The sequence below is a fragment of the Podarcis tiliguerta genome (genome assembly GCF_965153285.1).
Source record: "Podarcis tiliguerta genome assembly, chromosome: 11".
NCBI classification, from domain to species: Eukaryota; Metazoa; Chordata; class Lepidosauria; order Squamata; family Lacertidae; genus Podarcis; species Podarcis tiliguerta.
The window spans coordinates 12,167,623-12,182,731 of NC_139544.1; the positions used below are offsets into that span (position 1 = coordinate 12,167,623).

General features: G+C 43.8%; 1 protein-coding gene across 1 annotated transcript in view; it reads right to left on the reverse strand.

Annotated features, from left to right (window-relative positions):
• The window catches only part of LOC310659862 (semaphorin-4D-like), a 114,880-nt gene that overhangs the window by 26,260 nt on the left and 73,511 nt on the right, over positions 1-15,109 (reverse strand). Inside the window, 3 exon segments of the mRNA XM_083403861.1 lie at positions 1,177-1,322; positions 4,415-4,799; positions 14,566-14,621. Of these exon segments, the coding sequence (XP_083259987.1) occupies positions 1,177-1,322; positions 4,415-4,505 (237 nt within the window). The 5' untranslated portion in view covers positions 4,506-4,799; positions 14,566-14,621.

The following is a 15,109-nucleotide window of genomic DNA, read 5'->3' on the forward strand; positions in this document are numbered from 1 at the left end:
CTGCAGTACTGGAGCTGGAGAACGTTAAGCACATGTGTAAGATTACAGTAAATTACTTCAAATTATTCATTGTGCTTCCCATGAATTGGATTTGCGTAGGAACTGTTTACAATCTATAGTGGTGCCTTGATTCTCAAACGCCTTGGTTCCCAAACGCTTGGTTCCCAAATGCCAAAAACCCGGAAGTAAGTGTTCTGGTTTTCGAACGTTTTTCAGAAGCCGAACATCCAGTGAGGCTGTCAGCTATTCTTTCCGGGGCCCCTACACCAATCAGAAGCCGTGCCTTGGTTTTCAAACATTTCAAAAGTCAAACAGACTTCCGGAACTGATTAAGTTTGGCGCTTTTGTTTTAGCTATTTATTTTGTGTTTTTGAGGCTTTTTTGGTTAATTTGTTTTTGTGACTGTGTGGAACCCAGTTCAGCTACTGACTGATTGTGCGCCTGCGGAAATGGATAAAAGCCTCCCATCCAAACAATGACTATCATCAGGGCAGGTATGAAAAATATTTAATTTTAATTTTTATCATCCACAATACTGTCTTGTTTATTTTATAGTATAGTACATTGATTATTGCTTTCATTTTATGGATCAATGGTCTTGTTAGATAGTAAAATTCATGTTAAATTGCTGTTTTAGGGGTTGTTTTTCAAAGTCTTGAATGGATTTATCCGTTTTGCATTACTTTCTATGGAAAAGCTCGCATTTGGAACAACAGACTTCCAGAACGGATTAAGTTTGAGAGCCAAGGTACCACTGTATAGGGCAAATGACAACCACTCCCCTTCCATCCAGCCATTTCCCAAACTGAGAAAACAATATAAGCAACAGGAAAGCAATAATATAAAATGATCTTGCATATTAAAGACTACGCAGCTAGAAAATGGCTGACAGGTTTCACCTGGTAAAAGCAGCTCTCTAGCTTTAAGCATGAATGCAGCAAGGGGATTGCATTTTGAAGCCTTACAACAATGCATATTCAGTTGCACTCCTATAGTTAACAGAGGAATGAATCATATTACTTTGAGCATGCATGTTTAAATTAATTAAATATTAATTAATTAATAATTTTATTATTTATACCCCACCCACCTGGCTTCCAGCACATATAAAAACACAGCATGTTTGAGCTTGGGCTGCTGATCATGAATATTTAGTATATAAAACTGCAAACTTACCTCTTGCTTTTTTTCAGTAATGTTCAATGCATTTAGCGCAAAGATCACTTCTCTAGCTCCTACGTACAAAACATCCTTATCTTCACTTAGCAACAAAGTTGAGTAGTTAAATATTTCGGGCTCTTGAAAATATACTAGATGAACTTCTGTTAAAATACAATTAAATTTCAAGGCAAACATTAATTCAAAATGCATTCACTTCAAGGCAAACTTTATTTACAATTGACTAAATAGTTGCTTGGTTTCAAATCCGGGCCTAGATCCATTGATTTTGAGATCTTTAACTAAAGTGGCACAACCTAATGACTGGACATTAGTGGAATTGAAGGGAGAGAAAGCAATTCAAAAGCTTAAGCAAATGCAAATTCGCTGCCCTGGAGGCCAGGATTGTACGGAGGATCATTGGAAAGTCTGAAATGGGGTTCTTCCTGAGTGGGAAACAATGAAAAAATTGACCCTACAGTCAAATGACATGCAGAAGCCACAGAATGATAATGGCTTTTATTAGGACCAACCTAAATGTCAAAATCTATGTAAGATTTCCGTATCTGTTCATCAGGCTGGAAGTTGATCAAAACCTGGGAGGAAGATGGAAGAAACACTGACCGTGTTGTCACCCAAATTCTACAATCTGAAGATGGAGGAAGGGAGATATGCAGGCGTAATTTATTACAGTGGTACCTTGGGTTAAGTACTTAATTCGTTCCGGAGGTCCGTTCTTAACTGTTCTTAACCTGAAGCACCATTTTAGCTAATGGGGCCCCCCGTTGCCACCGCGCCGCGGAAACAATTTCTGTTCTCATCCTGAAGCAAAGTTCTTAACCCGAGGTACTATTTCTGGGTTAGCAGAGTCTGTAGCCTGAAGTGTATGTAACCTGAAGCATATGTAACCCGAGGTACCATTGTGTCTACATTAGGTGCCTAAGGGATTTCAGGATGTCTTGTGAGATGCTGGGGAGCTCAAAATGGCGGCCTTTTCCTTTTTTTGAAAATGTAACGTCGAGTAGTCAGAAAGAATTGGCACGATGGGGGGGTGCTGTGGTCCCACTCTCCCAACAGCAATTTTGGTACTGCTGACCAGGGTGGGACAACAGCAAGCGAAGGGTTATGTGGGTGCACAGCTGGCCTGCAATTGATGTATTGATATGTTGCTCAGGACCAGTATGAGGGGCAGACCACGATGACGGTGTATCGCAGCTGAAGCTGCCGCTGCTCGACTCCCTCCAGCAGGTGCTGGTAGCAGAGACTCAGAAGCAGCGGCCATTTCACCAGCGATATACCGTTGAGTGAAGCCACCATCCCACTCTGCCCTCATGCCGGAGCAGAGGGAGAAACAAGTTGCATCATCAAGGCACCAATACTGCTTCTTTAAACTGTTCGGCTGAGGAGAGCATAGCTGCCCTTGCCTCAGCCAAGCTGTCTTGCAGAGGCCCCAACCCACTGCCAGCTTGTGTGAACCAGTGGCGAGGTGGGGGCTCCAAGTGTATCCATCCCCCAGCTGAGGGAGCCCCGATATTTCTCCAGCTCACTTCCAAGCCAGAGAAGCATGGGGCTTCCTCACTTGGGGGGCAGGAGGCTTCGTGCTCCCCAGCTGAGAGGCCCTAATTCTTCTCCTGCTCAGCTGGGGAGCGGGAGAGTCCTTCCTCACAGAGATGAAGCTGTCTTAGAGATCTCCCCCTGATGCCTTGCAGCGGTGTGGTAGGAAGCAGGGTTTTGAACATTGTGATGTAGATGAAGTAGTAGTAATAGTCATAATAATAGTACTAATAATAATTTATTATTTATACCCCGCCCATCTGGCTGGGTTTCCCCAGCCACTCTGGGTGCTTCCCAACACAATATGAGGTAAAGGTAAAGGGACCCCTGACCATTAGGTCCAGTCGTGGCCGACTCTGGGGTTGCGGCGCTCATCTCGCTTTATTGGCCGAGGGAGCCGGCGTGCAGCTTCCGGGTCATGTGGCCAGCATGACTAAGCCGCTTCTGGTGAAACCAGAGCAGCACACGGAAACGCCGTCTACCTTCCCGCCGGAGCGGTACCTATTTATCTACTTGCACTTTGATGTGCTTTCAAACTGCTAGGTTGGCAGGAGCAGGGACCGAGCAACAGGAGCTCACCCCATCGCGGGGATTCGAATCGCCGACCTTCTGATCGGCAAGTCCTGGGCTCTGTGGTTTAACCCACAGCACCATCCGCATCCAACAGAATATTAAGAACACGATCAAACATTAAAAACTTCCCTAAACAGGGCTGCCTTCAGATGTCTTTTAAAAGTCAGATAATTGTTTATTACTTGACATCTGATGGGAGGGTGTTCCACTGGGTGGGTGCCACTACTGAGAAGGCCCTCTGCCTGGTTCCCTGTAACCTCACTTCTCTCAGTGAGGGAACCTCCAGAAGGCCCTCGGCGCTGGACCACAGTGTCTGGGATGAATGATGGGGGTGGAGACGCTCTTTCAGGTATATTGGTATCGCCAGATCGCGAAGTTTGCCGGGCAATACATCGCAATGTTGAAAACTTGACATTGACCAGCCCTACTACACAGGTGGGAACTCAGGATTTGGCTTAGCCTGTGTGGTTGACCACTTGACCTCCCCCCACAACCAACCATTCTATATGTGGCAGTGATGCTGTTGCTGAGGGGCAGCGAAGCAGCAGTCCACTGTGCCAACTGAAAGGAGTTACTCGAGTCAATCCAAAAAATAATGGTTCCTTGTGAGGCACAGAGAAACATAGGAAAACAACGATTGGCAACTAACAATGAGGTAGTTGTTCTTCAAGGTCTCCTCATTAAATGCCAAGGAGCAACCAAAGGTGTAAATGCAAGGGTAGCAAAAAAATTGTTGTTTACTGTACGATGTCAGACTTCCAATTCTTGCTAGAAAGTTCTGAGTAGGTCTTCCACTCCCATTTATTTCACTGAGTTGCTGTGCCAATTCTGTAGATATCAACACTATTTTGCATTGGCTACACCAGGGTTTTCGGAACATGGGTCTCCAGTTGTTTTTTGAACTACAATTCCCATCATCCCTGACCACTGATCCTACTAGCTAGGGATGATGGGAGTTGTAGTCCAAAAACAGTGAGAGACCCAAGTTTGGGGAAACTGGGCTATACTGTATGGCAACGTAAAACAAGCCTTTAATCTACTGCTACGGAGGATTTTGTATCAGCAAAGTACAGAACTACTACTCATTTATTTTATGAATCACTATCCTTACCGTAAGCTATGCTCTTACCTTTGTGTTCCCAGGTAATCCGGGGCACTGGACCAAACGCTGCTGCCATTCCAAGAAATAAACTCACAGCCCCATAGAGAACAAGAGCCATGTTAAGGGTCCTTAGCCTATGAATGCAGATGGGCAACCACAGCAGCAAAAGTTCATTTGGCAGAAGAAACGCCTTTGGAGTTCAGAGGGTCTGCGAAGACATGGGCATCTTCATACTAAACGCATGAGCCGTCCTTGCAAGAGTTCTTCTGAATGCCTGCTATCTGACAGATCACTTCCCCCAAGAGGCATGCATTTGCCACAGCAGAGAACGGAAAAGATTTCTAGAAGGAGCCTCAGCAAAACCTCTACTTCTTAAGCACATGCTTCTGATCCGTTGGGTTGGTGTATAAAGCTGCAGAAATAAAAGGCAGAAGGAAGGAAGTTGTCAGATTTTCACAGTGGCTAATGATTTCCAAGCTACACTCTTTACTTTGTTAAGAAACGTCCCCACAGCAAAGACTCTGGTTTTATAAAAGGAAACAGCGGCTCATTTTCAGAAATAGCCACAGGAAGCTATTAACAACCATAATTTTCCATGAGCTCTCATGATTTATATCTGTCATATCAATACTTGTAGACAAGCGTTTTGGGGACATGAAAGGGAGATGTTGCATTTTCGAAGTTCAAGGTGTATTTTAAATATTTTAACAAAAGACTAAAATGGAACTATAAATTGCCATGCATAGGTTTCGGCTGCAGGCAGCTCGAGACATTTCTTTGCAACCCATGGGCTTTCTGTAGGAGTTGTATGAATCTCAGGCTTTTGCTTCAAAACTATGAAGCATTCAGAGTCTTAGATTCCCAATTTCAGATACCATCTGGGGGAGAATCTTGAAGATCATGAAGTGAGCTTTGTGGCTAAGTGAGAATTTGAACTGTGGCTCCCATCTCTTCTAAAAAGAAAGGCAACTCTGAAAATTAATTGCCAAATGCGCTATAATCTACTGAATTCAATTTTTGGGTATATTTCACCGAATTAGCAAATTCAGTATATGACTCTAGACAGCGCTATGCATTTAGCTGAATGTTTTGCACGCCCATTCTCTGCAGATAATGGTACGGAACAGGCTTATGTTTGAATGCAGGCAAAACTGTCCCTATTTTCTAATTATTTCAACCAAGTACCTTTCAGTGCAACTCTAGGCATGAGATCAACAGGAAGTCAGAACAGGTGCATAAATATATAGGATGGCAGCTTAAATGAGTCAGCTAGATTTATTGTGTCTGGGCAAATTATGTAACTTCTTTGTTCGAGCTATTCCAGTTCAATTTCTCATTTTCTGTCTACATAAAAGGTGAGCCAGCGGAAGAATGTAACCATGGCAACTAATAAGCACCGAGGAATCCTGACATCAAGACAGATGCTTACCAATACCTTTCCTGGGCCTTGCACCTAATATATATAGGAGATTTACAGATTTACTATAAAGATCCCTTCACTGGAGGTGAATACAGACCAGATGAACTTGGGACAGTTTGTTTTGGATTTTTTTCTCTCTTAAAAACCCTACCATTTTCTCTTCTGTGTTCTCTTCTTTTGTCATGACCTGTGGCAGTCTTCTATGCATGGACGTATACCTATCTTGGACTGCACTGAGCTCTGTATTTGCAATTCTGAGCTTATGAATCAAGGTTGACAAGTCATCACAGCTATTGAAAGCCACCCCTGGCTCTATCTAATATTCCACCAGGATAATCCTACTGAGTCCATCTGGGTGACCCATTTTAATAATACTTGATAACTACTTAAGCTTCGCTATTTGCTTAGTTCTCAATTTATGAATATTTAGAACTGTAATTCCCAGTTGTAACAACCGTTCTTCCCATTATTTAGGGAACATTCTTCTGCTTAGTAACTGCCAACCCCCATTTCTTTAAAATTCTGATCACTGGGAATTCTAGTAAATGGTCTTGCTCATTATCTTTTATACTTGGTGTTTCTGAGCAAATATTAAGTTATTCAATGCACTATTTTCTAAAATAAGAGAATTGTTCGTGTTTGTGTGTGTGTTCCTTAAATAGTTTATTGGAATAGCCATTTACAGTGGTACCTCAGGTTAAGTACTTAATTCGCTCCGGAGGTCCGTACTTAACCTGAAACTGTTCTTAACCTGAAGCACCACTTTAGCTAATGGGGCCTCCTGCTACCGCTGCACCGCCGGAGCATGATTTCTGTTCTTATCCTGAAGCAAAGTTCTTAACCTGAAGCACTATTTCTGGGTTAGCAGAGTCTGTAACCTGAAGCGTATGTAACCCGAGATACCACTGTACTGTTATTTGAAGCCAAAGACAAGTATTGCTTATTTTATACAGCCTATCTTTTCATAGACTACAGTCCTACTTCTTTAGATGCCAGAGGTGGTGCTGGAACTGTGCCTGTATACTTCTAAGAAGTATAAAGTCAATTTATTTTAATGACTATTTCAACTAATTAGCTGGCACCTTTGTTCAGGAAATAAGTGGCGTACTGATGGGATAAGGCACTGCACAGAGGCCAATTTATCATACAGCAGCAACTCAGAAACTTCATATACAGTCGTACCTTGGAAGTCAAACGGAATCTGTCCCGCAAGTCCGTTCAACTTCCAAAACGTTCGGAAACCAAAGCGCGGCTTCTGATTGGCTGCAGGAAGCTCCTGCAGCCAATCGGAAGCCCCATCAGATTTTCAGCTTCCAAAAATAGTTTGCAGTTCAAAACAGTCACTTCCGAGTTTGCAGTGTTTGGGAGCCAAAACGTTTGAGATCCAAGCTGTTCGAAAACCAAGGTGCGACTGTAATTCCTCTTTCCAAAATCATGACTAGAGTGAAAGGAGAGAAATCGCTCCTACCGTCGTTTGCAGAGACATGAAACAGTTGAATCTAGCTAAATGAAGGGCAAACAAACAAGCAAACCCAATGGCTAACTCTTCAACAATAATCGTCTTTTTGCTTAGCTCAGTATGGTTTCCTGTGAAGGCATTTCCCCAACTTACTTTGCTTTCTGTTTTCTCTCTAGAGTCTACGCTTGGGATTGATATCCGAGGATGGGGGGGGGGGGTGACAAGGGACACCTAGAGTTAATCCGACCTTCCAACCCACCCTGGAAGCAACCCCCCTGGCATTATTTTGTTGTCTCTGTTGACTTCATAAGTATGAGTTTGGGTAGTATTTATGGCTTGACTGTATGAGGTGGGCTGGATAGCTTTTTCAGCCAAAGGGCTGCAACTCCACTTCTGGTGGCAGAGTGGCAGTTTCCCAGAAAGAACAATTGACCCAGCTCTGGTTTAGGCTGCAAAGCAGCACCAGAAAATGAGAAGGAAAAGTGCTGATAAACGAAAGACCTTCAGCACATTTCCGAGCACAATTCAAAGTGTTGGTGCTTTAAAGCCTCAAACAGCCTCGGCCCAGTAAACCTGAAGGAGTATCTCCACCCTCATCATTCAGCCTGGACACTGAGGTCCAGCTCTGAGGGCCTTCTGGCAGGTCCCTCCCTGCGAGAAGTGAGGTTACAGGGAACCAGGCAGAGGGCCTTTTTGGTGGTGGTGCCCTCCCTGTGGAACGCCCTCCCACTAGATGTCAAGGAAAGGCAGTCCTGTTTAGGGAAGTTTTTAATGTTTGATGTTTTTAATATTCTGTTGGAAGCCGCCCAGAGTGGCTGGGGAAACCCAGCCAGATGGGTGGGGTATAAATAATAAAATTGTTGTTGTTGCTGCTGCTGCTGTTGTTAAGATGCATGTTGTGTGTGTTGGGAGGACAAAATACATGCACAGGTAGACTGAAAGTGCTCATCCTTGATGCTGTTTCCATTTCTGCCCCAGACCAAGGGAGATAAACTTATTTCTTCTCCTCGCCCAAACTCTTTTTGAGGAAGGGACTGGTGGCCTCGAACCCTCAAGTTGGGCTTTTATAGGTGGCATCAGTATCAATGAGGAGGATATTTGTAATGGGTATAAGAAGCACTTCGTGCAGACAGGAGGGACTATTGCCATCAATAAGGAGATAAGAAGATATTGTGGACAGATGTCTAGTCTAGTGCCCTAATCTGTGAAATCACTCCATTCTGGTGGAAAATGATAGTACTACACAATTAAACAAAAGATTACATGTATGAGGTTGGACACACAGACTTGCAGTGAACATGAAGAAAGAAACCGAAAAGAATGAGCGTTACTCGAAGTTCTATTTGCAACAAGCAGAGACATTTAGACGATCACTTAGAAAGACACCCAACAGAAGGATAATTTTATGACAGGAATTCTGTTACACTATATAATCACCTGCCTCACATAATTAGAAATCAGACAGATGGATGGGGACTGTGTATATTTCTCTCTCAAAAATATGCTTATATTTATTCTTTCACACTGGTTCAATGGCAGCACTAATAATCTTTGCGCCGAGAGAAATTAGTATGTGTCACCAGAACATACAGCTGGTGCAGCCAGCAGCACTATGTTAAAAAATGTTATAACAGCTTCCAAAGTCGGGGGGGGGGGGGGGACACACAATCACACAAACCAGGCCTTCTTGTTTTTAAAGGCACTTGCTAAAGTCAATTTATGACATAATGTTATGCTTAAAAATACCATCCTGTGGCTTGAACAAAATACCAATGGATGGCAGATATGCAATGGCCACCATTAGGGAAACTTACATTGGTTTCATGCAGGAGTAGCTCAAGGGCTCAACTGAAAGAATGCAAGAGAAGCCCATCTCTTTCAGGGATGGGGGTCCCTGTTATTGCACTCCAACTCCCACCAGCCCCAGCTACCATGGCCAGAGGTCAGGAATGATGCGAGTTGTAGTTCAACAACATCTGGAGGGCTAAAGGTTCTCCATTCTTGGTCTGTCTATTCAAGTTTCCTGTTTTCTACAGAGGTCAAGAAAATGCCTTTGGAAAGTCCACAAGCCAAGGTAGGGCTCTCCTCAGCAGCTGGAATTTCAAACTTCTTAACCAGAGTCCCATTTAGCTATCGTAGCTACTTAGATCGTGAAGCTGAGGCTCCAATACTTTGGCCACCTCATGAGAGAGAGAATACTCCCTGGAAAAGACCCTGATGTTGGGAAAGATGGAAGGCACAAGGAGAAGGGGACAACAGCGGACGAGATGGTTGGACAGTGTTCTTGAAGCTACAAACATGAGTCTGACCAAACTGCAGGAGGCAGTGGAAGACAGGAGTGCCTGGCGTGCTCTGGTCCATGGGGTCACAAAGAGTCAGACACGAGTAAACGACTAAACAACAACAACAAAGCTACTTAGCCACTGGTAGACTTATCTTCCTGGTCTAATGCTCCTTTACAGCCATCTAAGTCAATGGCTGTCACCACTGTGGTGGTGAACTCCCTAAGCCAGGCATGTCCAACCAGTAGATCGTGATCTACTGGTAAATCCCCGGCTGATCCTGGTTGATCGTGGGACCCTTATCGATCAAGGGATTAAATAAAGTTTACTGAAAGTTAACAAATAAAAACTGAAGAACTCTGGGCAATCCTCTGCAAAAATCAGCTCAACAACTCTGGACAATCCACCCACCCTATGCACGTCCCTCCTCCCTCCAATGAGTAGATCACTGCCAGTTTTTTAATACTGGGAGTAGATTGAAGTCTCTTGGGAGTTGGACGTGCCTGCCCTAAGAAGAAGAAGAGTTTGGATTTGATATCCCGCTTTATCACTACCCGAAGGAGTCTCAAAGCGGCTAACATTCTCCTTTCCCTTCCTCCCCCACAACAAACACTCTGTGAGATGAGTGAGGCTGAGAGACTTCAGAGAAGCGTGACTAGCCCAAGGTCACCCAGCAGCTGCATGTGGAGGAGCGGGGAATCAAACCGAGTTCACCAGATTACGAATCTACCGCTCTTAACCACTACACCACACTGGCTCTCCATTAATGCTTTGGGTGGAAGTAGTTGCTTTGTTCTGTGCATTCTGAATCTATCACCAATCAATCTCATTGGATGAACTCTGCCTCAGCTATTATGGGAAAGCAAGAAAAAAATGCCCACTTTCTCAATGCCTTAGCTCTATCACACATGCTATACAGCTTACAACTGGGATCTTGACACCACCAAAAGAGTACACAAGCCTCGCCATTCTGCACTGGAAGCCGATTCTACCCAATCCCTGGGAGAAGCAGAAGCAGCAGATATTGGCTTTTCTACATGTTAGCATTCTGCGTGCAAGGAATTTTCGAAACAGAGATGGGGTGGGGGTATTAAGAAGAAGAAGAAGAAGAGTTTGGATTTGATATCCCCCCTTTCACTCCCTTTAAGGAGTCTCAAAGCGGCTAGCATTCTCCTTTCCCTTCCTCCCCCACAACAAACACTTTGGGAGGTGAGTGGGGCTGAGAGACTTCAGAGAAGTGTGACTGGCCCAAGGTCACCCAGCAGCTGCAGGTGGAGGAGTGGGGAATCAAACCGAGTTCACCAGATTACGAGTCTACCACTCTTAACCACTATACCACTCCTCACGCCTGCATTCTCAACTGCCTCCAGTCCTAGGAACCTTGCAGGGCCTACGCTTTGCCTGCAGGTGTGCTCTGGCTTCGAGAAACATGGCCGTGCACGATTTGTGGCTAGCCAATCAACGAACAGAACCCAATTCCAACAGATTTACCCTTTTGCCTGTAAAGAATACTGCATATCTGCAGAGTAAGTAAACAATACAATTTAAGCATTCAATCCGACAGTTGGCTGCTGCTTAATAAAATCCACCCGACAAACCATTTCTCTGCCAAGAGCTCGTTTAATGTGCCCCTTGGGGATGCGGAAGTACCATTTCTCAGGTATGCGCACCAAGCCCTACTGATGCGATCTGGGGCAGAGAGCCAAGAATATGCGCTTCACATCCAGTTCCACTTGGCTGCTAAGGAAAAGGTCTTTTGCCTGCTACAGTTATGCGAATACAGATAATAAGAGAACCTGGAATGCTTCCATCACACCTTAAACGCATGGTTATTTTACTGAAAGGGTCTTTTGTGAAAATGGGTGTGTCTCAATATGCATCCCATTTCCAGCGCTTGTTTCCAATTAAGTAGCAACATCCGCTTGCAAACAAAGCATGCTGAATTGGGTGAGTATGAAACAAATGTAAATGAAGATTAAGGTTGTATGCGATTGCATCACAGCATTTAAAGCTGCTGTTTAGACACAAGCCCCATATAAAAATCTATCTATATAAGCATCATTCCAAACGCAGCAAATAGTTTAAAACTTATTATTATTATTATTATTATTATTATTATTATTATTATTATTATTTTCATTTCTATATTTTTAAGGAAAAAATCTCAAGGCAGTTTACAACCTACATTAAAACATGAATGTGTTTGTAAAAATGTTGCTGATTCATAACTGGTACCACTACGCAGCTCCATGTATTTTCAAGCATTTTCGGCCAAAATATATTATATATATATATATATATATATATATATATATATATATACCAAGTCCAGTTCTCAGGGAAACTTACAGATATCAAACAGTATCACATGTACAAACAACCTATAACAAAATTTGCCAATAGTAGTCAGAGCTGTAACAGAACCTAATTTATCAACCACGTAGAGCCTGTGTGAACTGTCAGAATTCCTGCTCCATGACTGCAGTCATGGGATTGTTGTCTATCACATGATGGTGTATGTTTTGACTCCACAGAGTGGGAAGTGATGGAGACACGACTATTGTCGTTTGTTCTTTCTCTCTTTGCTGTCTGATGCTAGAGAGAGAGGGAGCCATGTTGCAGTGCTCCGTGTGTGTTTATATGTAAATAAAGTAGAGTAGCCAAAATGCTGAGTTGCTGAGGTCTGTTACGCAACTGCGCAAACTCTGCAGATCCCTAAGTGTGCCAGTGTCGGTTGGCATCGGTCGCTGTGATGTTTGGGCAGAAGAAAGCTTTTGAAGCTCCCGAATGATCGACCAGGAGGGAGGGAACATGCCAGTTGGGCATGTGTCTCTACCAGAGTCCTACTCGAGTATAAATTGAGCTCCTGACATGAACATCATTTTAATCTGGTGGTTTAGAAGTTATCAGATTATGTGCCAGTTCATATGGACTTACATGGAATGGACTTCAAACAGTGCACCAGTACAGAGAAGGCTTCTAAAGAAGACTCTTAACAGCCAGATAGGTTCGTAGGGTAGCATTTGGTCTTTCTAATACACTTTTAAGGGATTTATAGATAAAAATCAGTGAGTTTCAACATTAGCCATATTTAGGGCAGGTTTGCCCTGACAAAAAAAGCTCAACAACTTTTGCCTGATCCGCCCCCCTCCAAAAGCTGAAAAACTCTGGACAATGCAATGGGTAGATCACTGCCTGGTTTTTTGTATAGTGGGAGTAGATCACAGTCTCTTGGAAGTTGGACGTGCCTGCACTAGAGTATGCCCTAATTCTGAGATGGTAGCCCTGTCTATGCTGTATGGCCACATGTAGCCCACTGAGGTTTTAAAGACCTGACTCATTTTTGTATGGAAAAGCATTCATGCATTTTGAAGACTCTACGACTGAACGCTCCTCCAAACAATGGATAGCCCAGACACAGCTTTACCATCCCAGTGAGAACCAGGTCTTGCGTTAGATCGATTCCTCTCTCTCTCCCAGAGGGCAAAAATGAAGATAGATTTACAGCAACCTTTTCCAACAATCAGTTGCTTACTCCGGTATTAAACTTCCATCTGTTAAATACTTCTCTTCACCCCTGTGCTGCTTGATATCAAAGCCTTAATCCACATGACAGTGTTGAGACAAGGGTCTGCTCCAAAGCCTGGAACCTGCAGAAGCTCCACAGTCTGCCCACCCCAAGCCAACAGTCTTGGCAGCTTGCGTCAATGAAGTTTAATAGAATCTGCCCAGTAGCTGCCTATGTCTAGCGCTGCTGGTTCAACAGCTGAGAAAAGTCAACTGCCTTGAAAACCACCCTTTTATATAAAAAAGATCTTGTTTGCTGTTGTGGGCCACCATCCATTCTTGAGTTGACGCTCCATTGCTACACAGACATTGTTATGCAGACATGGCTGATTGAACATGTAACCCAAAAGGTGTGGGCAAGCAGGAGGTGGCAGAAAATTGAAGCAGTAGCCACAATCAATGAGAAAGAATGTGCATGCATGGAGGTGATGTGCCTATCATTCAAAAGAACCTGGAGATGGTCCAGGCCAGCCTTCACCACCCTGGTAAAGGTAAAGGTAAAGGAACCCCTGACCATTAGGTTTAGTCATGACGGACTCTGGGGTGGCGGCGCTCATCTCGCTTTACTGGCCACGGGAGCCGGCATAAGCTTCCGGGTCATGTGGCCAGCATGACTAAGCCGCTTCTGGAGAACCAGAGCAGCACACGGAAATGCCCTTTACCTTCCCGCCAGAGTGGTACCTATTTATCTACTTGCACTTTGACATGCTTTTGAACTGCTAGGTTGGCAGGCGCAGGGACTGAGCAACGGGAGCTTACCCCATCGCAGGGATTCGAACCGCTGACCTTCTGATTGGCAAGTCCTATGCTGTGTTAGAATCATAGAATCATAGAGTTGGAAGAGACCACAAGGGCCATCGAGTCCAACCCCCTGCCAAGCAGGAAACACAATCAGAGCACTCCTGACATATGTTTAACCCACAGCGCCACCCGCGTCCCTCCACCACCCTGGTACCCTCTATATATTTTGGACTACAACTCCCATCAGCCCAGCCAGCATGGTCAATGGTTAGAAATGTTAGGAGTTGCCTGGAGGGCAAATGAGTGGTGAAGGCTGCCCACTGTATGAACGATGCAAAAGTATTGTTTAGCTGCAAGGAGATGCACAGGGATGTAGACTCTGAAAATGGCACTACAATCATTTCTGCCGGGAAGTCATTCTGCATGCTATTTCAAAACCATCCAACTATCTTTTTCTATCAATCGAAGGGAAATAGCAGTGGACAACTGTTGCAATTAGCCGGTAGTAATTTAGAGGCAGTGGCAGACAACTGCCATTGTGGATTCAATATTTGCTAAACAAGACCACTGGCCTTTAGCCATTCACAAAAACAAAGCCTTAGCCTTCCTAAGAGTTAACGGAGTGTTTCAACAATCATTCCTTAAGCAGCAGGGTTCAACATGCTGTGAGGGCTAGATAATAGACAGAGAAAACAACATGCTCTCATACCTATTTACAGAGTGCAAAGTCCTGCAACAAGGGCCTCAGAGTTCTTGGGGAGATGCCTGTCAAGATGGGTTAAGAGGTCTCAAGTTAAGCATCTCATCCTGACAGACATTAGTTGCCGAGAAATACTCTTTAAGTCATTTATTACTGTGGAAGTACTACAGCCTTTCCAGACAAGTGACTATGCAGGCTATTTTATCAAATGAAACTCCAGCTCTATAATTGTTTAATTATATGGTTGTCAAAGCCACAAATAGCTTGTTTGAGGAGTTCAATACACACAGACAGAGAAGTTTTCATGATGTTTAGCTGAACGGCTTCCGTTGGCAGAAAGAGAAGCAGTATTTTTCATCTGTCACATGAAATTACTGTTCATTTTCTTAGGAAAGTTCCCCTACCCCTCCTTTACCTGGTTCATTCAAGACATTCACATTGTACTAGTTCGCTTTCCTGCAACTTTAAAGACACTGATTCCCAGAAGTAAAAAAACAAAACAAAAATGTGCTGTTGTTTTTTAAAAAAACACCACTTTTGCCATGCCCTGGGT